This window comes from Sapajus apella, unplaced genomic scaffold, assembly GCF_009761245.1.
Source record: "Sapajus apella isolate SASKATOON/1434 unplaced genomic scaffold, GSC_monkey_1.0 scaffold36, whole genome shotgun sequence".
Lineage (NCBI taxonomy): Eukaryota > Metazoa > Chordata > Mammalia > Primates > Cebidae > Sapajus > Sapajus apella.
The window spans coordinates 32,163,930-32,190,134 of record NW_022436976.1 but is presented as its reverse complement, the minus strand read 5'-3'; the positions used below and the strand labels follow the sequence as shown (position 1 = coordinate 32,190,134).

General features: G+C 46.9%; 1 protein-coding gene across 3 annotated transcripts in view; it reads right to left on the bottom strand.

The window, feature by feature from the left end:
• GLIS1 (GLIS family zinc finger 1) overlaps positions 1–26,205 on the bottom strand; it is a 237,998-nt gene that overhangs the window by 97,547 nt on the left and 114,246 nt on the right. For all 3 annotated transcript variants that reach the window (XM_032296946.1, XM_032296945.1, XM_032296944.1), the window contains exon 2: positions 1,361–1,538. Coding sequence is in view for 2 of the 3 variants with exons in the window: in XM_032296945.1 (XP_032152836.1) it covers positions 1,361–1,538 (178 nt within the window). In the remaining variant the exon portion in view is untranslated. The remainder of the gene's footprint in view (positions 1–1,360; positions 1,539–26,205) is intronic.

Below are 26,205 nucleotides of genomic sequence, written 5' to 3'. Positions count from 1 at the left end.
ATAACATTTGCTACAGCAGCCTAAACAAACTAATACACACCTATAAATCAGAAGTCTTACTAATGTCAAAGAAGCCAGAAGGAATTAAATTCTCAAATGAAAATGATTGCACTTGGGAAGAACAGCATCCTTCTGTTTAGGAATTTCTCCACTGTGGAGCTTCCTCGAGAACATAAGCTCCGTCAGGGGAGATCTTTGCTTCCTTCACCAAGATGTTCCCAGCACTGACCACAGTGCCTGGCATGTGACAGGCACTTGACAAACAGCTGGTGAAGGAATAAACAGCAAACCAGAAACTGGGCAAATGTTTATACTCTCTGGTCTGTGAAGCAGGCCTCAGGCCAGCAGCCCCAGGCAGCGGGTGAGGGGCTGGGGCCGAGCTGGTATGCACAGAGGCCTGTCTGTGACTGACCTGCTGTCAGCAAACCAGAGGGTACCAAGGCGGCTATGGTTTGAACATCTGTTCCCTCCCAAACTCATGCTAAAACTCAATCCCCAATGTGGCAGTGTGGAGAGGTAGGGCCTTTAAAAGGTAAGTGGGTTGGGTCATGAGGGCTCTGCCTCATGTATGGATGAATCCACTCATGAGCTAATGGATGATCATGGGTGTGGGACTCGTGGCTTTATAAGATGAGCGAGACCTGAGCTAGCGTGCTTAGCCACCTCGGGACCCCGAAGAGGCCCTGCCAGCAAGAAGGACCTCACCAGATGCAGCCCCTCAATCTTGGACTCAGCCTCCAAAACTGTAAAAAATAAGTTTCCTTTCTTTATGAATTAACCAGGGCCAGGTATTCTGTCATATGCAACAGAAAACAGGCTGAGACAAAGGCACAGCTGAGACCCTGGGAGAAGCTGTAGGAGGCAGGTCTCAGCCCAGTGTGCACCCTGATGTCAGGCATCCCTTGAGAGGCAGCAGGCACTGGAAGGGTGCAGGCGCTGAGTGGAGAGTTTCCCAGCAGGGCTCTGTGGGCCATGGTCTCCTGGGGCAGAAATGGCATTGCAGAGAAATCCCTCTCTGCCCTATCAGCAGTTTGAGGTTTGACACTGTATAAGCTCAGAGCTGGGCTTTCCCTCCCCAACCTACCCGTGAATCTTCCTGTTCTGAAATGATTGATTCTCTGTGAAAAGCTCCATCTGCTTGTTTGACAGGGAAACACCTCAATGAACCATCCTTGTGTCTCTCAGAAGGCAAAGCAGGAGGTGCAGAGTCTAGGCCAGGCAGCTGCTTCTCAGCTACGGGGCCCCCTCGTGCTTCCATTTCCCCAGGTGTTCCACCAGCTAAGCAGAGGAGATAAGGCCTGAGGCCCTTGGTCCTGGGGCCTCCCGGGAGTATCCACAGAAAGCAGCTGGCGGCACCTACCTGTTAGGGTGGGGGAAATGCAGCAGCCTCTCACAGGCTTGGGGGTGAGCCCGGGGCGGTGGGCTTCCTGCAGGGAGAAACAGGCCCTGGCAGCAGGTGGGGCTGGGGCCCTCAGCAAGATCCAGGTCCAGCAGGCTCTTCTCCGAGCCCGGCGTGCAGTGGCCGTAGCTCCCATTCACTAGGCAGAGAAAGACAGGGAGAGAGGGGCACAGTGAGTGGGGGCAGCCTGCAGAGGGATGCGGGGAAAGGGCGGTCCCTGGGGTACGGCAAGGGACAGGGCACCCAGAGCCAACACTCACACATCCCTGCTGCATGCCAGGTACCAGGATATCTCGTCTAATTCCCACAAGCACCAGCAGGATTGATCATCAAATCCTCCATTCTCAGAGGGGGATGCTGGTGCTCTGGCGGTTAAATGACTGTTACACAAACGCTGGACACCTCCTGTATATAGACACTGCTCTGGCCGCAGGAAACACTGACAAACAAAAGAAACTCCCAGTCTCTTGGAGCGTGCAGTGCATTATCCTCACGTTAACCACACAGTGCTGCCGGGGCAAGGTGTGAGAGCACCAGCTGGGGCAGGTGGCTGCCCTACACTGCTGCCCACAGGCCAGAAGGAGCGGCGCTGACATGTGGATGTGAAGGAGTAGGCGCTCACTACACAGCATCTGGTACTGCTAACACCAAAGCTCAGTCTACATTGTCTTCCAAATTGTGTTACACTGTAGAAACACAGCATGCAATTACTCAAACCTCGTTATCACTCATGATTCTTCCATGCCTGTCTCATGCCCTGCCTTGCCCTGCTAGTGGGTTTCTAGGAAGATTAACTGAAGCAGTTGACATGACAGTGCCGAAAAACCACATAAGGTGTAACCAAAGAGTCAGGCTTGCTTGTTCTAAGCTCCTTCCCCTCTCTGGGCCTCAGTTTTCTCATCTACGGATGAGGGATACACACCTCGAAACTCCATCTTACACTTTCTGTCCTCTCATTCACAGAGTGAAGCTAGGGAGGAAAGGACTTGAATTTGGGGGGCTGAGAGACCTCGATGTGAGCCCCTACTCTGCCCCAAACCAATTCCATAACTCAGACAAATCCCTGCGTGTGGCAGACCCTGCTTCCCCCATGTAAGATGGGGCCAGTCTTGCCCGCTCCCCAGTGATGCTGTGAGGCTTTGAGAACAGAGGTGTGAAGTCCCTAGCACAGTGCTGAAACCTAGCGGATGCACCAAGAATTGTTCTTATTGTTAAACAGCACTTCAAAAAGTACAAAGTGCCCTGCAGATACAATAAAACATGATCGACAGGCCAAGTATGCCCGACACCAAGAAAGATAAACTATTAAGATGTAAAAAAAACCTGGTCCCTGAACACGATTAGCTCCTTAACATGAAGAAAAGGACATCAGCTAGAGCAGCGTTTGCCGAGCAGCCTGTGCAGGACCAGGGCCGGGGACCACACCACTATCTCATCCTAGCATCCCCACTGCCGTCCGGAGGAGGCCTGAGTCTCACTATCCCCATTTTACAGAGGAGAAAACAGAGGCATGGGGAGGTTCAATTACTCACCCAAGAACACACAGCTAGGAAGCCTCTGAGTTGGATTTCCGGATTGGGTCTGTCAGACCCAAACACCACATCTTAGTTGCTATGTAATAAGAAGAGCCTTTTAGAGAACCCACCCACAAGGATCCTTGTCCTTCAACCCTAATTCTAGCCTGCCCCCAAGGCAGTTCCTTTGGCACACAATGATCCCTGTGCTGATGCTGGGCACTCAGTGCTAACTCGCCACATGCCACAGCTCTGGACGGGTACCAGGTGTAGCTTGCCGAGCATGTGCCAGTCTGCAGATGAGCATGCAATGCTTGCAAGGTCCCAGGGCAAGTGAGGTGCTCAGAAGGGAGCCTCCAGGTTCCCAGCCACACGCAAGCCTGTGGAGAGGACTTGGCTTCCCAGGCCCAACCCCAGCCCCAGCCCTGGCCCATCCTGCTGCGAGGAACTGTTGTTCCCACTGGCCCTGGCTGCTGCCCGGCCAGCTCCTCACAAGCTTATGTTTTAATAACTGGGTTGTTTTTTAATTAAAATGAAATCCCTGGTAACAAATGTGAATGGCCTGAGTTAATGAGAGCAGGCTGTCGCTCGTTTAACTCCGTCTCTGCTTGGCCGTCTTTGCCTTTTCCAAATCGTTTCTGCATGCAGTTTTATTGTCCCATTGAGGCAAACCCTGGGACTGGGCCTCAGAAAACTGTGGATAATTTTATGACCATTAATAGCACTTGGAGCAGAGAGAGCTTAATCATCACACGGGGCAGTTTCACCGGGGTCTTTCTCCCAGAGTCTCTAACGGGGGTGCGGTTCAGAGCTTCCTTCCAGGACTCACCAGCCCCCTCGGGGGCCTCAGGTTACTTCTCCCCTCCTGCACTTAGGAGGCGGTGTGCAGTTGGGGAAGGTGGGCCCTAGAAAGGGTGGAGAGCCAGCACTCACCAAGCCCTCACCCATCAAGCCCTTCAAGGGACCATCTCTGTGGGGCAGGGGCAGGACAGCCATTTTCCATATAAGAAAGGCAAGGTTTAGAGAGAGATTCTGTGCCTTGGAGCAGACTTGGGGGCCTGTAAGAGGCAGGGCCACAGTTCAAACCTAGATCTCCCAGACTTCAAAGCCCACATCCTGCGGCCTCTTGGTCAACAGCTGAGTAACCAGAGATCCCTAAAACAGTGTCCATACCTTTGACTCCAATGAGGGTCATGTTGGAGAGCCTCTGGGGAAATACAAGAACCATCATAATGCCTAAGCTTTAATCTTTGCAATAATTCTGCCAGGAGGGTAAGCCCACTCCATCAACAGAGGAGGACACAAAGGCTCAGAGGGATCAAGCAGTTTGCCAAGGTCACACAGGAAAGAAGGGGCTGAGTGGCGATCAAACCTATCTCTTCTATGGGAAGAAACAGTCTTTACCCAACAAACTAAGGGTCTGTTAGCTTCTTCTCCTCTGGATACAGTAAAAGGTTTTCCTGCAATGAATAAACAAGCCAGCTTTGGGAGAGAGCGAGGGAGGGAGGGAAGGAAGGAGGGAAGGAGGGAGGGAGGGAGAGAGGGAAGGAGTGAGGGAGGGAGGCGCCACTCAAGTCATGGTATGGTGCCACTTAGTGCTCTAGGCTCATTCAAGCCCTTGCCTGCCAGGACCCTCACAGCACTCTGGGTGGAAACATCAACCTCCCAACCTTGCAGAGGGACACTGAGCACCAGAACCAGCAAGTGGCCACCCAAGGTCATATAGCACTTGCTAGCATTGCCAGGGCCCAAAGCTAGATCTCTCAAAGCCTAGACTCTGCCCCGGGATACCTGCTGTCTCAGAAGCTGAATGTGAAACCCACCGCTGCAACACATGTCACAGAAATGCTGCTGTCACTAGAAAGATGGGGAGACTCTCACTGCTGCCCATCACGGGCCCACATTTCCCAGGAAAGATGTAGGCACTGCCTCCTGTCTTGTTATATTGCCTCCCTGTCCCCAGTGGCTTCACAAGACCCAGATGGGGGAGGTCCACTCCTGCTCACTCTCTATCTCCAGAGAACATGGATGGATCCTTCCCTGGGAAAGCCGGGGGAGCAGGGGTACCTTGGAAAGCATTTGGCATGAGCAACCGTGTCTCACTCTGTGCCACAGGGGCCAAGAGCAGACCTTCAGCCTGGCTTTCCCCATGCAAATGAAGCTCCTTTGGAGACTTACATAGTGATGGAGTCCTGTGTTTACTTTTACAAGTTAGTGAGAAATCCTAGAATGTCAGAGTTGGGACTGGCTGGTCATCTATTTCACTAATAGATAAGAAGCTGAGGCTCAGAGAAGGAAAGGGCCTGCCCCAGTCACATAGCAAATCCATAGCAGGGCCTGGATTGGCATTTTGGAAGCTACGTAAGAATTTGGTTTGTTTTCCTCATCAAGCCTTCATTTTCTTGTCTGTAAAATGGTGCTAACACCTAACTCCCAAGGTTGAGGTGACAACTGAGAGTATGAACACAATGCATTTGGCATGGGGCCTAGCTCACAGTTAGTGCTTGAAAAGTAATGTGATGATAATTATTTCTTTTATTTCTCCTTGAGCCTGGACCAGGGAGATGGGGACCTGTAAGAGAAGCATGCTGTCCCCAGGTCTGGATGACTCTGAGGCTAGACTCAGAAGGACAAACCCCCAAACTTGGGGATATGCAGGATGGGGCAGCCTGGATGAGGTCACAGCCAACAAATTTGAAGCAAACAGCTCTAGTTACACACCAGAGAGCTTTGCAAATTACCATAATGACTTGGCTATAAAGTGGCACCACATATAAGGTGACTCCCCACAAGAATTTTAATTTATGCTAAAACCTGCCAAGTCTGCGTGAGAGTGGACAATGATGCATTCAGCATCTAGGACCCAGATGCTGCCTCCTTGCAGTCCTGGCAGCATCAGCAGCTGGGGTCCTGGCAGGCCTACATCATGACCGCCTTCTTGTTCACCCATAAGCAGACTTTAGTGCCTGTTGGGCACTGGGCTGGTGATAGGGCACTGCACTTTACAGTTTACAAAACATTTTTGCAGCCATCACCTGTGAGCTTCATTGCAACCCTTAGGAGTTGGCTGGGCAGGCTCAGAGAGGGCAGGTGATTTGCCCAAGCTCACACAGCAAGTACAGGGCTCAGACTTGCCTGACTCAGCCATCTAGTCAGTAAGCTTTTTCCAAAAAGGGCAAAAAGTAAATGATTTAGGCATTGTGGGTACACATAGTCTCTGCCACAACTACTCAACTCTAACCCTGTACCATAAAAAAAAAAAACATAAACAAATGAGTGGGCCTGTGTTCCAATAAAACTTTACTTAGAAAAACAGATTTCTGGCTCTTAGGCTATTAATCTGCCAGCCCCTGATCTCCTGCAGCAGTGAGAGAGACAGGATTTGACATTTGAAATGAGCATACTTTTTCCTGCATTTCCATCTCCTAGTGGGCATTCAGTGAACGGACGTGCCTTCAGCCTGGCTCTGGGGCCCCTACAGTCTAGGCTCCCACCGGCCACCTGGTATGACCTCACACATCCATGATGCTTCCTGCTCTGAGACACACATCCTTGTCACCCCGTTTGGCCTGACCCTTTCAAACCCCTCTGGGCCCTCAGAGCCCAGCAGAAGTACACCTCCTTCTGGAACAGTCCTTGGTCTCCTGCCTTCCCTCCTGGTCTCCCCCACTGCCTGAGCTCCCGGCCTCAGCATCCCTGCGAATAGCTGCCACTGAGGTGAACCTTCTGCACATCCAGCACACGCCAAATACTCCCCATGGTTTATCTCTAAATATTCACAACACCACTGCAGCACTCTCTCCTGCCACGCTGATGCCTTCAGTGCAAGGAAAGTCCTACCTCCCCTATGAGCCTGAGAAATCCTTCAGACGAGGATGTTGGAGTCCCAGAGCTGCTGAGTGTGTGTGTCCTGAGGCATGATTTTCTCCAACTGGCTTCACATATTGAAGAGAAAACAGGGGCACAAATCGAAGAAAGGGCTTGTCCTAGTCACACAGTGAGTGTGTTTCCTAGAAACCTGGCCCCCCAGGCATGTGCACCTCATTCCTTCATTTCCAGCACACAGTCAGGCCCAGAGCAGGTGCTTAGAAATGCTGGGGGGGTAGGCAGCTGGGAGGCCTGTCCCGGGTTTACTTTTGTGCCCACTATATGCCAGACACTGTGACTTAGGAGAATGGAACAAGCTTTGTCACACACACACCTAGGTTGAAGTCCTGCTCCACCATTAACTTTCTAGCTATTTGACCCTAGACAGCCCCCTCGCCCTTCTGAGCCTCAGTTTCTTCATTTGTAAAATAGGGATAAGAATCCCAGCTCCAGGGGATGGCTGGCTCTTAGGATCAAGTGAGGCAGGCAGCACTTTGATAAAGGCCCCTCTGCTGCTGTCTGGACAGGCAGGGAGACACAGCCGCAGCCCCTGGCATAGACCTATTTTCCTGGGCAGTGGGCAGCAGCCGCCATGGAAGGGCAGCTCCAGGCCAATGGGGTCATGCCAGCAGCCCTTCCCCTGGAGCATAAGCATGGACATGGCAGCCTCCTCTCTGAGCCTAGCTTTGCCCTCTGTGCCCCAGGAGTGCTCCATTACTCTTCCCACAGGCCAGGCCCTGGCAGGAGCACCCCAGGGATCACAGGCAGGAGACATAGTGCTTCCTACTTCCCAGGTCCTCCGCTTTTTTCATTTAGTAACATACCATGATACCAAGTTGATGGAGCGCCCGTTATGTGCCAGGCACAGTGCTAGGCTCTTTCCATGCCAGTATTGCTAACCCCATTTCCAGAGGAAGAGCGGCTCGCTACAGGACACACAGCAGGGCCAGAGCCCGGCCTCGTTCATCTCCTAACCCTTTCTGCCCTCTGGGCTGCCTCGTCACTCCCTCTTCTCCCTCCTCACAAAACCCAGAGGCCCAGAGACCAGCAGGGAGAGGGCTTCTGAAAGAGCAGGAAGGTGGACAGCCCAGAAGGGCGGGCCGGGTTAGCGCAGACCTGCTGCTGGCCTGGAGCCACGTTGGGCCATTCATGGCCATGGGGGCGGGGAGGGCACGTAACCTCAGCGGGGGGCTCTGGAATGGCAGGCCTGACTCTCACAGCCTCACACCGGGCTTATGCCACCCGCCACCTCTTATCCTAGACTGCAAGAACCCATAAATTCCCCTTTAAAGCTAAGCTAGACTTACGGCGACTCAGGCCAGTGAAACCTGAGCAGGCTCCCCTCAGGACGGCACCACAGAGACACCTGAGCCAGCCCACAGGTCCAGCGCGGTCCAGAACCAGAGTGAGCAGCCCAGGGCGGGTCACACGTGTGGGGGCAGGTATGTGGTGTGTGTAAGTAAACACAGCCGGGGGCCAGCTTTCCCCTCCGACTCTCTTACTATTACCAAATTCACACATCAGAAGTCCAAGATCAAGGTGCCAGTCAATCTGGTTTCTGGTAAGGGCTCTCTTCCTAGCTTGCACATAGCAGCCGTCTCACTATGTCCTCACACGGCCTTTTCTCAGTGTGGGCACGCAGAGAGTGAGTGAGCTCTCTGATGGCTCTTCTTTTTTTTTTCCTTTTTTTTTATGGGGAGGAGACAGGGTCTCACTCTGCTGTTATCTAGGCTGGAGTGCAGTGGTGTGATCACAGCACACTGCAGCCTCAAGTTCCTGGGCTCAAATAATCCTCCCGCCTCAGCCTCCCAAGTAGCTAGGAAGGACTACAGGTATGTATTACCATATTTGGCTAATTTTTTATTTTTTAGAGATGAGGTCTCACTATGTTGCCCAGGCTGGTTTGGGACTCAAGCAATCCTCCTACCTTGGCCTCCCAAAGTGTTGGGATTACAGGCCTGAGCCACTGCCTGATCTGGTGTCTCTTCTTATAAGCACACCAGTCCTATATGATCAGGACTCCACCCTTATGACTTCGTTTAACTTTATTTACTTCCTTAGAGGCCTCATCTGCAAACATAGCCACACTGAGGTTAGGGTCTGAACATATGAATTTGAGAGGGAAACAGTAATACTCAGTCTGTAACACCCAGGATTTACTCCCTCCTTTTCCCTCCCTAATAGGGTCCAATATTTCCTATGTCTATCTGTGGAGCTTGAGAGAGACCAGTATAGCATTGCAGATAAGAGTATAGATTCTGGAGCCAGCAGACTAGGTTTGAATCCTGATTTTGCCATTTACTAGCTGTGTGACCTTGTCTAAGCCAAGTGACTTAGCTTCTTTGTGCCACAGTTTATGAAGTTAAAAGGGTTAATGTACCATGTATTAAGTACCTAGAACAGAACCTGGCATACAGCAGGCACTACATAAGTGTTTGCTATCATGGTTGTTCTTACTGACCCCACCCCAGCATGGACTGCCGAAGGCCTGAACCACTCAGCGTGATCTCATCTCTCCAGATACAGTGCCACAGTGAACGGCTCAGAGAGAGACACGTGAGGCAAGCTGGCTTAATTAGAATCCTGGCATTTCTGTTTGATGACTCGACTCCCCTGCATGTGAATGAGGATGCATGCAGCCCTGGGAGCTAGTAAAAGCCATCCTGTTACCTGAGGAAAAGTCAACTGGAGGACAAGGTCAACAAAATGGGGCCTCTCAGCCAGAAGAGCAGCAGAGAAACTCAGTCACAGCACCCGTGGCACCAAGACCCTCAAGTGAACAGTAAAGCTCCTATAGTGTGTCTAGCCCGTCACAGATGGTTTTTTTTAAATTACTGAACCCAAAAGCATCCTTACTAATATTTTTTTACAAAATAATTTTTATCCATTTGACAATCTTTGTTTTTAATTTGAATATTTAGTCCATTTATACCATGTGCATTTAATGTAATTACCATATATCTGAGTTTAAATCTTCTTTTTTTTTTGAGACAAAGTCTTGCTCTGTCGCCCTTGAGTGCAACGGCACAATCTCAGCTCACTGCAACTTCCTCCTCCAAGGTTCAAACAATTCTTCTGCCTCAGCCTCCCAAGTAGCTGGGACAACAGGCATGCGCCACCACACCCAGCTAATTTTTGTATTTTTAGTACAGACAGGGTTTCACCATATTGGCCAGGCTGATCTCAAACTCCTTACCTCATGATCCACCCGCCTCAGCCTCCCAAAGTGCTGAGATTACTGGCATAAGCCACCAGACCTGGCCGAAATCTTTTTTTATTTGGACCTATTCTAGGTTGTTTTTCTCTCCTTTCTTACCTTCTTTCAAATTAATCGAGTATGTTTTATTATTCCATTTTATTAGGTTGTTAGATATACTTTCTTCTATTGCAATCTAATATAGATCAGGACAGTCATGTGTCATTTAACAACAGGGATACGTTCTTAGAAATGCATTTTTTGGTGATTTCATTGTTGTGTAAACATCATAGAATGTACTTACATAAACCTAGGTGGTATAGCCTACCATCCATGTGGTATACATGATAACACCCAGGCTATCTGGTATAGCCTATTGCTCCTATGCTACAAACCTGTACAGCATGGTACTGTACTGAATACTGTAGGTGACTGTAACCCAATGATTAGCATTTGTGTATCTCTAAACACAGAAAAAGTACAGTAAAAGTACAGTATCATAATGTTATAGTACCACCATTGTATATGTAGTCTGTCATTAATTGAAATGTTGTGCAGTGCATAAATGTACTTTTAATACTTTCTACCCAGGACAAGAACCTCAGGACTCTAATTCCATTCCTGCCCCTACACATACACATTCTTTGGGTTATTGTTTTTGTATATTTCAATTCTACATATATTTTTAAATTGTTACCAGGTACTATTGTTTTGTGTAGTCAATATGGTGTTTGTTTATGTATTTCTCAAAACCAGTGTCATAGTAATAGTTAATATTTTTAAAAATACTTTCCCTTCATCTTGTTTCTATATGAGGTCTTTTTCTTTCTCCATTAAGTCTACTGGCAAAGAATTATCTCACTTTTGTTTGTTTGAAAATGTTATTATTTCACTACTTCTGAAGAATATTTTTGTTGGGTATAGAATTCTAGGTTGGCAGTTACCTTCTTTCCATATATTATGAATTTATGCCACTGCATTAAGAATTTCATAATTTCTATTGGAACGTCATCTCTAAGTCTTTTGAAGTTATTGCATCTTCCCCATCAACCCTGACTACTTTTAAGATTTTCTCTCTGTGTTTTGTTTTCAGCAGTTTGACATAACTATGATGTGCCTCGGTGTGCTTCTCTTTGTATTTATTCTGCTTGAGGTTTATAGGAATTCTTAAATATGTGGCACAATGTCTTCTGTCAGTTTTGGAAAACTACTGGCTATCATAACTTCAAACACTATTTTGCTCATCATCTTTCCCCTGTCTTTCTGGGACAATAATGTATGTTAGGCCCTTTTACCATGTCCTATATATCTCCTGCTATTTTTGAATTTTCCATCATTTTTTAACTTTCATGCATCAGTCTGGATTTTGTCTACTGACCTATTTTCCAGTTCACTAATCCTCTTTTTAACTGCATCTAACTTTTAAATCTAGCATTTGAGTTCTTAAATTTAGTTACTATATTTTTTAATTTAAAGTTTTTCATTTTGTTAATTTCCATGGTTTTCAGATCTCTATTAAAATTCTCTATTTGCTAATCAATTTTCTTGAACATATTAATGTTATTAATGCTATGATCAGTTATTTTATTTTTTGAGACAAGGTCCTGCTCTGTCACCCAGGCTGGAGTACAGTGGCATGACCCTGGCTTCCGGAAGCTTCAACCTCCCAAGCTCAAGCAATCCTGCCACCTCAGCCTCCCAAGTAGCTGGGACTATAGGCGACACATGCACCATCACACTCTGCTAATTTTTGTACCTTTTGTAGAGACAGGGTTTCAACAGGTTGCCCAGACTGGTCTTGAACTTCTGGGCTCAAATGATCCTCTGGCCTTGGCCTCTTAAAGTGCTGGGATTGTAGGCGTGAGCCACTGCGTCTGGTCAATCACAGTTATTTTAAATCCTGTGTCTGATAACAGCAACATTTGGACTACTTGTGTGTTTTGATTGTGATTTTCCCCCATTTGGTCCTATCTCCTGGTATCTCTGCTAATTTTTGACAGAATGCTCAATATTGTGTATGAAATTTTAACAGATGATATCTTCCTCCAGAGAAAATTTTATTTTGCTTCTTAAAGGCAGTTAAAAGAGGAAAATATCATCTTAATTCAGTCTGGGATTTGGCTGTTGGAAAGCTGGGCTTCACTCTTTTATGTAAAAGTTGCTCTGCTTCTGGTTCATCCTTTCTCTTAGATGCTGCCTTTCAGGGGCCTCAACTGAAAGCTTGGGATGCCAAGCTTCTTGGCTGACTCTGAACTTCAATATTTGTCTTCCTATAACTCAAAGCTGTTGAAAGGTCTGCCTAATTTATCAACTATTTTTCTTCTTCTTCTTAGAGACAGGGCCTCTGTTGCCCAGGCTGGAGTGCAATGGTGCAATCAGAGCACACTGTAGCCTCAAATTTTTAGGCTCAAGGGATCCTCCCACCACAGCCTCCCAAGTAGCTGAGACTACAGGCACATACCACCATGCCCAGCTAATTTTTTAATTTTTTTAGAGACCAGGTCTTGCTATGTTGCCAAGCTGGTTTGAAACTACTGGGTTCAAGTGATCTTCCCCCCTCAACTTCCAAAAGTCCTGGGATTACAGGTGTAACCCACCACACTCAGCCCTCTTCTCAACCTCATAACTGCCACATCTGTTGGTTTCTTCACCTCTTAGCCTACGCCATGCATAAATCAACAAATATCTTGAAGGAAAAGCAACACTGAATGTTAGGCTCACTTTTTGGCACTTGCTATCTCCTTGGGATCTTGACCCCTCAAGATCAGCCTGTCTCAGTAGCACTTAACTCCAGTTTTTGTCTCCATAGCACAGTAAGGCTGCAGAAAGATCTGTTGAGCTCTCTGACCCTTGGCCCTACATTAACCACAAACTGGCTAATGCCTGAAAGGAAGAAGTGGCAGAGTGTCATATTCACCTTAGTGCATTTCCCTTCTCTCTGGAGTCTTGGTCCCTCCTCAAGTCCTAGCTGTCTCATTAGTTCTTTGATGCCTTTTTTTTCCTTTCAGATGGGGTCTCACTCTGTCACCCAGGCTGGAGCGCAGTGGCGTGATTTTGGCTTACTGCCTCCTCTGCTTCCTGGGTTCAAGCAATTCTCCCACCTCAGCCTCCCGAGTAACTGGGATTACAGGAGCGCACCACCACACCAGCTAATTTTTGCATTTTTAGTAGACATGGAGTTTCACCATGTTGGCCAGACTGGTCTCAAACTCTTGACCTCAGGTGATCCATCCACTTCGTCCTCCCAAAGTGCTGGGATTACAGGCGTGAGCCACCATGCCCAGCCAGTTCTTTGATGCCTTTAAACGAACATTTTATCCAGAGGAAATATTAGTCCGATACAAGCTAATTTGATATAGTTAGATGCAAAAATCCCCTTTTAACAAATAATTTTAATGACTCTATAGTATTCCATTCCATGGGTGTACATTTTAATTTATCCTTCATGGTTGGGAATAAGATTATCTGGAAAAGTGAAAAACTCAAAACAATCATGTAATGAATGTATTTATAGATCTATCTTCATGTCCATCCATATTTTTAGCCTTAGGGTAAATGCCTAGATGTGAGACTGCATAGTCAAAGGATATGCAAAATTTTAAGCATTTAAAATAGAAAAAAATAGGAGATAGCCTGTATATCTATTAATAGAATAATGATTATTGTGAAGTTATTCAGCAGAAATTTTATGTAACATTGAATATGATACAGTAAAAGCCTGCCATAATGCAATAAGCATGGCCCAAAAGCGTCAATAACTTAAACATGCAGGGTTGTGTTATTATGTAATTTAAAAATGATATCATTGGTGTTTTTTCCAGTTAACTTGTGGGAAAAAATGTTTACATTGATTGAATATGTAAGAAACAGCTCACTTACTGCAAAGTCCACACCACACAAGGAACTGAGAAAGTCTCAAATGATTTATGAGGCAGCCACTTCCTAAACCCATCCACCCCGACAACTCCACAGAGAAGAAGAATTCTCACTGCCCCTTTTGGGAAGAGGCTGGACAGAGGACAGAAACAACCACCAATGGCCAACCATGCTTTATATGAATTTGCCTCATCATAAGTCATGGGTTTCCCTAGATTTACTAAAGTTTTTAGTCACAAAGGAAAATATTTATAAGAATTAATTCTATTACAAGAGCAGGATTCAACATTCCATATACTAAAAATAATTGAAGAGTAAAAAGAATGGAAAATCAATACATCAATGTTAACGATTCATTCAGTTAACACGCGGATAGTGATGCTTACTATGTGCCAGGACCAGGCACCAGAAATGCGGTGTTCCAGTGATAAATGAGAAAGGAAAGTCTCTACTCCAGCGGGGTTTACATTCCAGTAAGAGGACAGTTTCAAAAGTAAACAAATAAATATGTACTAGAATATCAGGAAGTGATAAATATTATAAATTAAAATAAAAATAAGCAGTTAGAAAATAAAGAGGCAGGACAGTCAGAGGAGGTCTCTCCAAGGGGCTGACATTTGAACAGTGGCCTGAGGGGAGGGAGGGCATACCAGGAAGGGGGAGCAGCAGGGTGCAAAGGACCCAAGGTTGAAGTGCACTCCAGGGCAGCACACGGAAGGCCAGGTGTGGCTGGAGCCTAGCAAGCAAGTGATGGAGGCAGGCAGTGAGGCCGCAGAGCAGGGTCTGGGGGCTACGGTGAGGATGCTGGGTGTTATTCCACTGTAGCAGGAAGCCACTGGAGGTGAAAGCAGGGTGCCACCAGACCCAACGGGTGGTGGGAAATGCTGTCTCAGTTTTGTCTTGAAAAAGACTGTAGAAAGCAAAGCGCAGATGCAGGGAGGTTGCTGGCTTTGGGATTAGGAGTGTTTTTAAAGCTCAATATTCCTTTTTTGGGTTAAGGGGCTGTTCTGTCTCATCATTGGAGTGGTGGCAATGTGACTTTATGCATTTCTCAGATATCACATAACTGTTCTCTCTCTCTCACACACACACACACACACACACACACACACAGAGGCACACACGCTCACACACACAGGCACACACGCTCACACATACAGGCACACACGATCACACACACAGGCACACACGCTCACACACACACACAGGCACACCTTGCACACATGCAGACACACTTACACACAGGCACACACACACAGGCACACACACACATGCACATCACTCCCTCACACACACTCCTCACACACATGCTCTCACACACTCATACACTCTGACATGCACATATACACATACACATTCACTGTAAATAAATTTACTGTACATAAATGTTTAAATATTTTTAATATCTCCGTATCATATATTTTGAAATATTTCACATTGTTTTAATAATAAAAAGACCACAAAAAAATCTTTGAGAATAAGCCTAAGACAGAATTGGACTAGATGGTGGTCCTCTAACTTAGCACACACCATCGCCCAGGGTCTATGAACAGCCTCCTGGCCCACCTCGAGTAATTTCAGGGCAGGGGTCAGGAGGACACTCCCAGATGCTGGCCCAAGGAACGGCTGGGTACCCTTCCCCTTGGTGGCTGATGGATGAAGACAGCTTGAAGGAAACAGGAGCATCCACATGAGATGAACCAGCTGACAGGAGGGCTGCACAGGGCTTCCTCCTCCTCAGGGCAGCTCTTCGAGGGTCTCTGCCCTCTCTTCCCTCCTAGTACCGTCTCACGGGCTCCCCATGGCTCCCAAGTCCCTCTCTGTAAAAGGCTGCACCACTGCCAGGTGTGAATGATCACTAGTGCCTCCCCAGGGCCAACGGAGACTCCAGGCTGGGGTGCAACACAAGGTTCCAAAGAGCTGGAGCTGATAGAAGAAGGCACTGAGAGTATCTAACATATTATGTATCTCCCAAAGATCGGGAGGGATGGCCTAGTCAGTAAAACCCCAATAGCCTTTACACTTCTCAGATTTTACCTTTTATCATACTGAGCTAGTATGATTCCAAAATTCAAAATTTTGGATTTATATGCAACAGGGATTCTACAATTCCATGAATATTTCATTCCAAGATGACATGATTTTATTTATTTACTTATTTTATTTTTAGTTTTTTGGAGACGGAATGTCACTCTGTTACCTAGGCTGGAGTGCGATGGCACAATCTCAGCTCATTGCAACCTCTACCTCCCAGATTCAAGCAATACTTGTGCCTCAGCCTTTGGGGTAGCTGGGATTACAGGCATGTGCCACCATGCCTGGGTAAGGTCTGTATTTTAGTAGAGACGGGGTTTCCCCATGTTGCCCAGGCTGGTCTTGAACTCTGAGCTCAGACAATTCACCCAACTAGCCTGCTAAAGTGGTAGGATTGCAGGCATGAGCCACCGCACCTGGCCCTAAGATAATACAATTTTATAAAGCTAAGCATTTCAATGAATGCTTCTAAGATTCCATGATTCCACGAATCCATCATAAGGAGATTCTGAGGTTGTAAAATTCCATGATTTTCTGATTCCAAGGCCTGCTGTTTCCTAATATGTCCTGGAGCCCCACATGAGCCCCTGCCTGGCCCAAATTTTCAGGGAGCCACAGTGATGGTCACCAGTGCTCAAAACAGCCAGGACAGTAATGGGATGACAAGAAATCCAGAGGAAATGGCTGTAGAAATCACTAAGAAAATGTATCAAGGACAAACATATTCATCTGCATTTTCAGTACATACAGACCCACAGATGTTGATGTCAGGTATATATTTATTACTTGATGCTTGGCATTTTTTTAACCTTCTCCTTTAAATCAAGCTAATTACGTAACTCCTGTGCCCACACTGGTTCTTTCCCTTCGCTGATAAAACGGCTTCAAACTGCTCAAAAATATATAAAATGCAAGGACTCCATGACAGCAACAGGGCAAGGTGGGGGGACGCCCAGCTCTGGATGGCAGGGGTTGCATAGGAGGCAAGGATGCCAACACCTGAAAACCCCTCCGTCCACCTCCCTCCCTCGAGTCTCCATGAGAAGGTAGCTCTGACAGAAAATGCCACTGTCCTGGGAGAAGGCGAAGACACCCTGGACACCTCAGCTCTCCAGGAACGGGCACCATCCAGAGATCCAGCTGGGAGGAGGCAGGAGGAAGGCTTCCAAGTCCCTCCAAGGCTAGGGATTTCTGGATTCTGTGGACAAGATGATTTGTTCCACCATGTTGCCAGAAAGGGGTCAAAGCCTACTAGGGAAGTCACAGCTTTGGCTTCTGAAAAATCCCACCCCCAGCCCTAACTCCACTCCAGACCTGAACCCACCCAGATCCCAGGGCCCCTCCTCCAGGAAGCTTTCCTTGACCAGCCCCATCCCACAGGGCATTGTGCAATCCTCTCCGCCCTCCCCCAGGGAGCCTAGAGCCAGCACTCCAGCCTGCACCCTCAGCCCGCCAGGAACAAGGGGCCCTCAGGCATCATTGTGGTGGAGGTTCCAAGGTGGCGTTCCACCCCAGGGCACACACTGAAAATCATGGGGGTGGATTTCTGGTGGCTGCCATGACTGAGAACCCTTGACATTTAGTGGGGAGCAACCAGGGATGGCCAACTCACTACCAAGGTTGGGTCAGTCCCACACTAGCTTTCTAATATCTTGCCAGATATTCAACTTTCTGTAAACAAGCAACCTGATCAGCTAAACCTAGAACACAGCTCCATTTTACACTTAAATATCAGTACATTTTCATGGTTTTAACATACAAGACATTTTCCAGGAATGAAACTCATATGTAAATTGAGGAAAGACTACGCTGTGTTTTGTTTGGAAGCTGACCAGGGACTGTTCACCATCTCAGAAAATTATGTCACTCTCGGCCACTCTGTGTGTTTGCAGCCATCCAGCTTAGCAATGCCGTACACAGGTGCAAGTGGCCGACGACTTCACCCCATCTTCCAGCACTGTCACGCCTAAGTGCGTGGATGTGGAAATACATTGTACACAAGTTACTTCCCTTTAATTCTTCTTCAATATAAAACCTTACATGAAAGTTTTTAAAAAGATGGTGCAGACAGGCTACGTTATCAGCACATTTCATCTCAGGAGAGCAAAGGAGGCAGTTCAAAGAAGGCCCTGTTAAGAAAAGGAAGCACTGCTGCGAACCTCAGCTACCAGCCGGCACCTTCTTCAGGTGGGGAAAGCAAGGTCTCCCCCAAGGTCACAGAGTGAGTAGGGGTGAGCAGGACTGTGTCTTGATCTCTTACATCCCAGGGACTATTTCTGAATTCAGTGACCGAGTCCTGAGCCCAGGGGGATCCACAAGAAGGCAGGCACGTGGCTCCTGTGCAGGCTTCCCAGGGAAGGTGAGCAGGTGGCCCAGACCCTGTGCTGGGGCACAAGGTGGGAGTGTGCAGGGCTGACTCCAGAAAGCCCAGGAAGGGCAGGCCCAGGGAAGGGACCTCGGGAGGGGCAGTCAGCACCACTGGCAGATCAGCAGAGAGGATTTGAGACCCTGAGACGGAGCTCACCTCCCCAACCCTTCCCCATCTCGAACATTCCCCCTCTCCCACCGTAAGTGATAAGCAGCCAGCTTGCAGAACAAATGCAGCCATGAATACACCAGGTAAGAACTGGGCTAGGCCTTGGATGCCACTCAAGCCTCTACTGCCAGGAAAGATGCTAGAAAGACAAGAGATAAGAAGCCCTTTCTCTAAGATGAAGGCCCCTGGGGCAGGTCACCAGGCCACAATCCCAGCTCTGGCCTTTACAATGTTATTGGTTGAAATCCACTGGTCTCCCACAAGAGACAGGAGAGACAGGAGATGAAAGGTAATGAACATTTCCAAACATGTGTTTGAGGAAACATGAAGCAGCACCTAGCTGTGTTTTGCTCAAGTTAGGAGCAGGCCTCTGAGAGGGGCAGGGAGAGTACAGACTTGCCCCTGGCCCCACCTGCAGCTCTGCACAGGGCCGAACCAGTCCACATGGGACCACACTGCCCCGACTGCTGAGGCTGCAAAGGGGAGTTTCCAGGAAAGTCGAGGGGCTGATGGGGGCAGCCCACTCACAGTTACTGCTGCTGCTGCCACCATTTCCAAGGAGAAAGCCTGCCCACGAGACCATGCTTTACCTCCATCGGGAGGTTCTCATGCAAGTAGCCCCCCGTGTTCAGGCCTGACCCTCATTTTCACACTTGAGGTCAAGAATCCAGGGAAAGGACCCCAGGCAGGAAGCAGAGCCCAGAGCTCTAGTCCTTCCCTGGCTCTGAACTCATTCCTTCCACGGCGCCTCACTGCTGCCTCCTAAAGGCGGCCGGAGAGAATGATGCTCTCCTCAGCATCCTGGGAGGGATGCGGTATTTACAGGAACAACTAAAGTTTCTCTGCTTAGTTCTGCAAGGCTGAGATCAGCAAATCCTGCTGAAGAGACGATAACACCGAGCCTGGGTGGTGATGACAGTCATACCAGGATTCGATGCAGAGTTGTCTGGGGCAAAGCTCTCCTAGGCGGCTGGGCTGCTGTCCAGCACTTCACGTTTACACAGATGACCTCATTCGTCCTCACCGAGGCCTGCGGCTAGGACTGACCTGTGCTTCTGATGCCAGCTTGGTGCCCCAGCATCTTATCTTCAGACCAGCACTGACATCACAATGGATCACCTTGATGCTCCATCAGAAAACAGAGTGAACAGAAAATGGGCAGGGGGCCACCTGGGCTCAGGGCACATCTTCCCCAAAGCTTGCCTGCTTTCCTTCTCACCCTTCTCACTGCCAGTTTATGCCGGCTGAGCTTGGGCAGCTCACTGCCAAGCACAGGGACCCTGTCGGCAGCCTGGCCATGAATGAGTACAGTGTTTGGGACCAGTCAACAAGATGGATGTTGTTTGGTTTCGGCTCCGCGCACCGTAAACATTCTGCGGCAGACGCAGCTCCAGGTGGCTTGCTGGCTCTCATCAGCAGCTGGGCCGGCCTGTAAAGGCCCATTACCGTGCACATAAACAAGGAGGGCTGGTGGGGGGGAAGGCGGGAGACTGCTGGGCCTGTCCCACTTTCTGGAAGAAGAACACAAAGGAGCAGAAATCCTGGAGCCAGGCTGGAGGTGGAGGCAGCTGATGGAGGAGGAGAAGAACCCAGCCTGGTCCCTGTTCCAGCTCTAATGCTGATCCACCATGCGACCTTCAGCAAGCCTCACATCGTGTCCAGATCTCAGTTTCCTCATCTGAGAAAGAGAAATGGGCTCCACTGTCAGGCTGCAGTAAGGCCCACGGAAGTGATTCATCAATGAGCTGACTGGGCCAGTAGCTGCTTGAGGACAAGGATTCCATCTGATCCATTTGGCCCTGGGGATAGGAGCATAGGCTTTAGAGACAGCCAGCCTGGTCTGGAATCTGAACTTTGCCCCTCACCTGATAGTATGTTTTTGGCTAGGTAATCTAAACTCTCTGAGCCTCCATTCCCCTATCTGTGAAATGCAGATCATCATACTAGTTGCAGGGATTCATTATGAGGATCAAATGAGATAATGCCCCATGAGGCACTTAGCTCAGGGCCTGGCACACAGTCCAGAAAGGGTCACTCTCATTTCTGTATCCCCCAAGTCTCCCTCAGACAAGCAGGAGCAGGCTGTCAGGGTGAAGCAGGCCAGCCAAGGCCAGGGATGGCCAGGTCTTCTGGGGCTCTCCCTCCTGGTCTAAGAGGATCTTTGGATCCCATACCAAGTACTCAGCCTGCCTGGCGCCCATGTGGGCCTCACAGCCCGGCCCCAGACACCAAGCCCCAGGCCCGTGTGGGAGGTGGGCCAACCTGAAGAACATATACTCTTCAAGTGCCAGTTGGCTGAAAGTCAATGTGTCAAATGACCAATTCGTCAAAAGCCAATTAGCCACAAATTACTTCGCCAAATGGCTACATTCCCAAAATTTCCAAATAAACAGTTACCCAAAACTTGTTTATTTTAACCATTTATAAAGATGACAACAATTTATGTTAGAAAAGATGGTTTTAGTTTTAGTAATACGTTTTCATTTTGTGTTCATAGCAGCATTTTAAAAAATATTAAATTGGTCAAAATCAAGGATTATGGGTAGGTTTCTTCTTACTATTTCATATTTGCTGTTCAGTTTATTTCATTTGATTCAGTCATCAAATGTCAATGTTTCATACAGGAAATCTTAAAGTTACACCGTATAGGAGATTGAATGGTGGCCCCTTCAAAGATATTCCATGTTGGCTGGGTGCAGTAGCTCACGCCTGTAATCCCAGCACTTTGGGAAGCTGAGGTGGGTAGATCACTAGAGATTAAGAGTTCGAGACCAGCCAAGCTAATATGGTGAAACCCTGTTTCTACTAAAAATACAAATATTAGCTGGGTGTGGTGGTGTGCGCCTATAATCCTAGCTACTCAGGAGGCTGAGGCAGTAGAATCACTTGAACCTGGGAGGCAGAGGATGCAGTGAGCTGAGATGGCACTATCGCACTTTAGCCTGGGCAACAGAGCAAGACTATGTCTCAAAAAAAAAAAAAAAAAAGGAAATATTCCATGTAAAATCTTCAGAACTGGTGAACGTGGCCTTATTTGGAAAAAGGCTCTCAGTAGATGCAATGATGTTAAAGATTTTAAGATGAGATCACCTTGGACTATCCAGTGGGCCCTAAAGCCAAAGAGAAGCATCCTTATGAGAGATACACACAGGAGAGACAGGCAGGCAGACAGGGAAGAGGCAACGTGGCTGGGAGGCAGAGGCTGGTCTGCCTTAAGTCAGTGAATGCCAACAGCCACCAGATGCCAGAAGAGGCAAAGATTCTCTCCTGGAGCCTCCAGAGTGCGCAAGGCCCTGCCCGACACTTTGATTTTGGACTTCCGGCCTCCAGAACTGTAAGAGGGTAAATATGTGTTGTTTTAAATTTTCTGTTGTCTAAAACTGTGGGTAATTTGTCACAGCGGTCTCAGGAAATTAATACACGCTTTTTAAAAAAAAATCATTATTTTTTGCCATTTTCTGTTTTACCAATTCTTAACTTTTTTAAAGGATTGTTTTGCTAATGTCTTAAGAAATGTATTAAATTCAGTTTGTTTCTAGTAATTAACACATGACTGTGATATGGTTACTTATGCTGCTTCTTAGTTTATTTATTACTTTAGCCATCTTTTAGGACTTTCTATGACTTACAACCAACTTTCAAAATTCTTTCTTTACAATTCATATTAATTGTTAATGCATATCGAATCTCATATCTGCTTTTTAAAAGTAAATCAAATTCAGCAATATATATTAATAGAAAAGATAATATATCATGACCTAGTGAGGTTTACAGAGTGTAAGGTTCTAAATCACAAAACATAATTCACTAAATCAAAAGAATAAAGAAGAGCCATATGATCAGCTCCACAGACACAGAAAAAGTAGTAGCCACTGATGATCAAAATTCTCAGCATACTAGAAATAGAAAAGAATTTCCTCAAGATAATAAAGTATATCAATGATAAACCATGGCTAACATCATGGTTAATGGTGAAAAACTGGATGGCTTCCCCTAAGACCGGGAACAAAGCAAGGATGTCCACACTCACTACTGCAATTTAACATTATTATTAGATGTCTTAGCTAGTGCAATTCAATAAGAAAAGAAAAAAGCATGAAGATGGAAAAAGAAGCACAACTCTCTAGCCTCAGATGACATGACTGATTACATAAAAAGTCCTATGTCTAAAAACAAAAAAGATAGAATAAATTTAGACATGTTGCAAGATACAAGGCAAACATAATAAAATGAATTTTAATTCTATATACTAGAGGAAATAATAGGAAGATAGGATTTAAAAGCAATATCACATATAATAGCATCAGAAAACATAAAATGCTTAGAAATAAAGTTACAGAAGCTCTTAATATATAAGACCTTTCACTGCTACTGAGAGAAAGCAAAGAAAACCTTAATAAATGAGGAGAGATACTATGTTCATGGATAAAGGATTAAATATTGTTAAGATGCCAAATCTATCCAGATTATACATTTAATACCATCTCAATCAAGACTCAGTAGGCTTTTTGGGTAAAATCTGACAAATTGATTCCAAAATATATATATGAAAATATTAGAGATCTAGAATAGCCAAAACAATAAAATTAAGAACAAAGTTGGAGAACTGACACTATCTGATTTCAAGGCTTTCTACAAAGCTACAATAATCAAGACAGTGTGGCACTGGCATAAAAATAGACATACATCAACAAAACAAACAGAAAGTCTACAATTAAATCCACACTTACATAGTCACTTGATTTTTCACAAGGGTGCCAAAGCAAACCAATGAGAGAAAGATATCTTTTCAGCAAATGATGCTAGAAAAACTGGATAACTGCATGGAAAAGATGAACTTGGCTCCTACCTCACACATGAAAATTAATTCATAATATATCATCAACCTAAACTTAGAACTAAAAACATAAAACTCCTAGAAAAGAGCACACCTTGGGAAAGGTTGCTTAGGTAGAACACAAAAAGCAAGAAACATTTTAAAAGATGGTAAATTGGACTAAATTAAAATTTAAAATCTTTTTTATTTAAGGGATGGGTTCTCCCTCTATTGCCCAGATTGGAGTGCAGTGGCACAATCCTAGCTCACTGCAGCCTTGAACTCCTAGGCTCAAGTGATCCTTCTGCCCCAGCCTCCTGAGTAGCTAGAACTTCAGGCATGCACCACCAGGACCAACTAAAATTTAAAATCTCTGTTCTCTAAAAAGCACCATTTAGAAAATGAAAAGGAAAGGCAGAGAATGGGGAAAATATTCTATATTCCACATATATATAATATATATAAAATACAATATTCCATATATACAATATTATAATATAATATTTCATATAATATGTACAATAATATAATATTTCATATTTTATATATCTCCCACAAGGCTTCCACCAGAATATATAAAGAACTCATAACTTAATAATAAAAGGGTAAACAACCCCATTTAAAAATGGACAAAAGACTTGAACAGACACTTCTCAAAAGAAGACACACACATGGGAAGGCACAAAGATATTCTATGTCTTTAGTCATTGGATAAATTAAAATAAAACCAGGGGCAATGGCAACCCCAGTTTGTTGGAATTTTTGTAGCTGAACACTCACCAAAGGGCTGATGACTGCTCTATCATGAAGAACTGCTCTTCACAATCAGTCCAAGGAGAAAACAAAACACAAGTCCAGCTTCTGGCCGCTCCAGACCTGGATGGCAAACCTGGCTTCATTAGTACTGACCTCCTTTTCTTGCTTCTGAGCAGGAAGCAGTCAGAAAAAAATTCCCTGAGGAGATGACTCTTGAGCTAAAGCCTAAAAGAGTATTTACCAGGAAAATGAGGCAAGGAGAACATCAAAAGTGCAAGGCCAGCATCTGGCCAAAGCCATGCAACAGCTGGACCTATTTGGGGGCTTTGAGTATTGAGGATATGGGACCAGGAAGCCCAGGAAGTAAGATGTCAGGGGCTGGCACAGGTGGGGCCTCACTGACACATCAGTAACCTTAGACTTCATCTTCTATCATGATGACATCATAGCCCTGACACAGTTAAATCCCAATAAACACACCATTTTCGTTCATTAATTCATTCAAGTAGTCATTCAGCAAACATTGATTGCACATCTACTGCTGACATTCTTGTCTCCCCATCTTAGATGGCATCCCCCAGGCCCAGCCCTGGCACTTTCTCTGGGATATACAGCCACCATAGAGTGAGCTCCTATTATGTGTCCAGAGCTAGGCCTGATGCTTTGTAAGTAAAATCTTAATCCTCACATTTTCTCCATTTTGCAGATAAGAAAATGAGAGACTCAAAGAAGAAACTGTTTCAAACCCAGACTTAACTCCCAAACCCCACTTCAGGTCAATGCATCCATCTATGCAGAAACAGTACCCAAGTGTAGGCTGAAGACCAGGCCCTGCAGCCAGCACAGGGGCACAGGTGGCCACAATGCTGCACAGAGAAGCTCACAGCAACCTGGCAGTAGCTGCCTCTCCTATCAGAGGTGAACTGCCTTCCTCACAGAGGTCTGGGTTGGCCCTAGATGCCGGGCTGAGTGACCTTAGAGCTGTCGGGAGGGCACCGACTTGCTCTCTAGGGCTCATGACAATGGGTACACTATCCCTTTGCTTCCTGGCAGAACCACCAGGCCTGGAGCGGGGGCTACTCTTAGGAATGGTGAAGGAGGGCAGGGCATGCTTCCAAGGCTCTAGCTTCCTCTGCTGCAAGCCCACAGCTCTCTTTGGCATGACCAGACCCTGGCCAAATAGTGAAGTTCCCATTACTGAAGCTAGTGGGGTTGTTAATCCAGCTAGAGTCACATAAATAAACAGCAGACACAACCCATAACCTCCCCAGGAGGCAGCCTCCCTCCACCACACCCCTCCCTCAGGCTCTTGCCAAGTCTGTCCTGGACAGCCAGCAGCCTCAGCCTTTGCACACTGCCGCCTCATCTCAGGAACCCCCTTCTGCTCCAAACCCTCCTCTGTGGCTCCTGTTCCCAGGGCTGATGCTCCCCAGCCTGCATCCAGGGAACCCAGAGCTGGCCGTGGAGGCCCTCCCAGACCTGGGAAGTCTCATAATCACACCATCCTGCTCTACCATCTTCATAGCACTCATCATTATTTAAAAGCGTTTTGCTTATCTGTTGACATCCTTGTATTTTGCTCACTGAGGGCAGGGGCTTGGTCTATTTCGATGACAACCTAGATCGAAGAACACTGTCTGGCTCAGAACAGGAATTCACCAAGTATCTGCTACATGCATGAATCCCGTGAGGCCCAGCTTCAATGATGCCCTCAGTGCAATTTTCCTACACATCCTTCCTCTGCTCCTCAAGGTGCAGACCCCAGGGCCTACTCCTTCATCTTCTGTCTCCCATGCCTGCAGGCAGAGCTGTGGCTGACACACCCTGCATCCAACCAATGACCAGCCCACCACAAGGGATTAATTCATTTTCACTGAATAAATAAATGCATGCAATTCAGCTTCCCCACCTGTGACAAATGTGGGATGGCTTTGTAAACTGTAGAGCACTGTGCACACATCCATTCTCCAGGGCCTGAAAGGCAGAGACCTTTACCACACATCTGCTGAACTGAATTCTGGGCAGCTTCTGCCTTGGCCCTCATTCCAGATCCCACAACTACAGCCACACTGGGAACTATACAGCTCCAGTTAGCATGAGTCTTGAACAAGGCATTACCTGAGTAGCCTGAGAGGCAGAGGTTTATCAAAACAAAGAGCTGAATGCTTCCTAGTCCCAGGAGGGGGAGGTGCAGGCGGCCTGCACATGTGA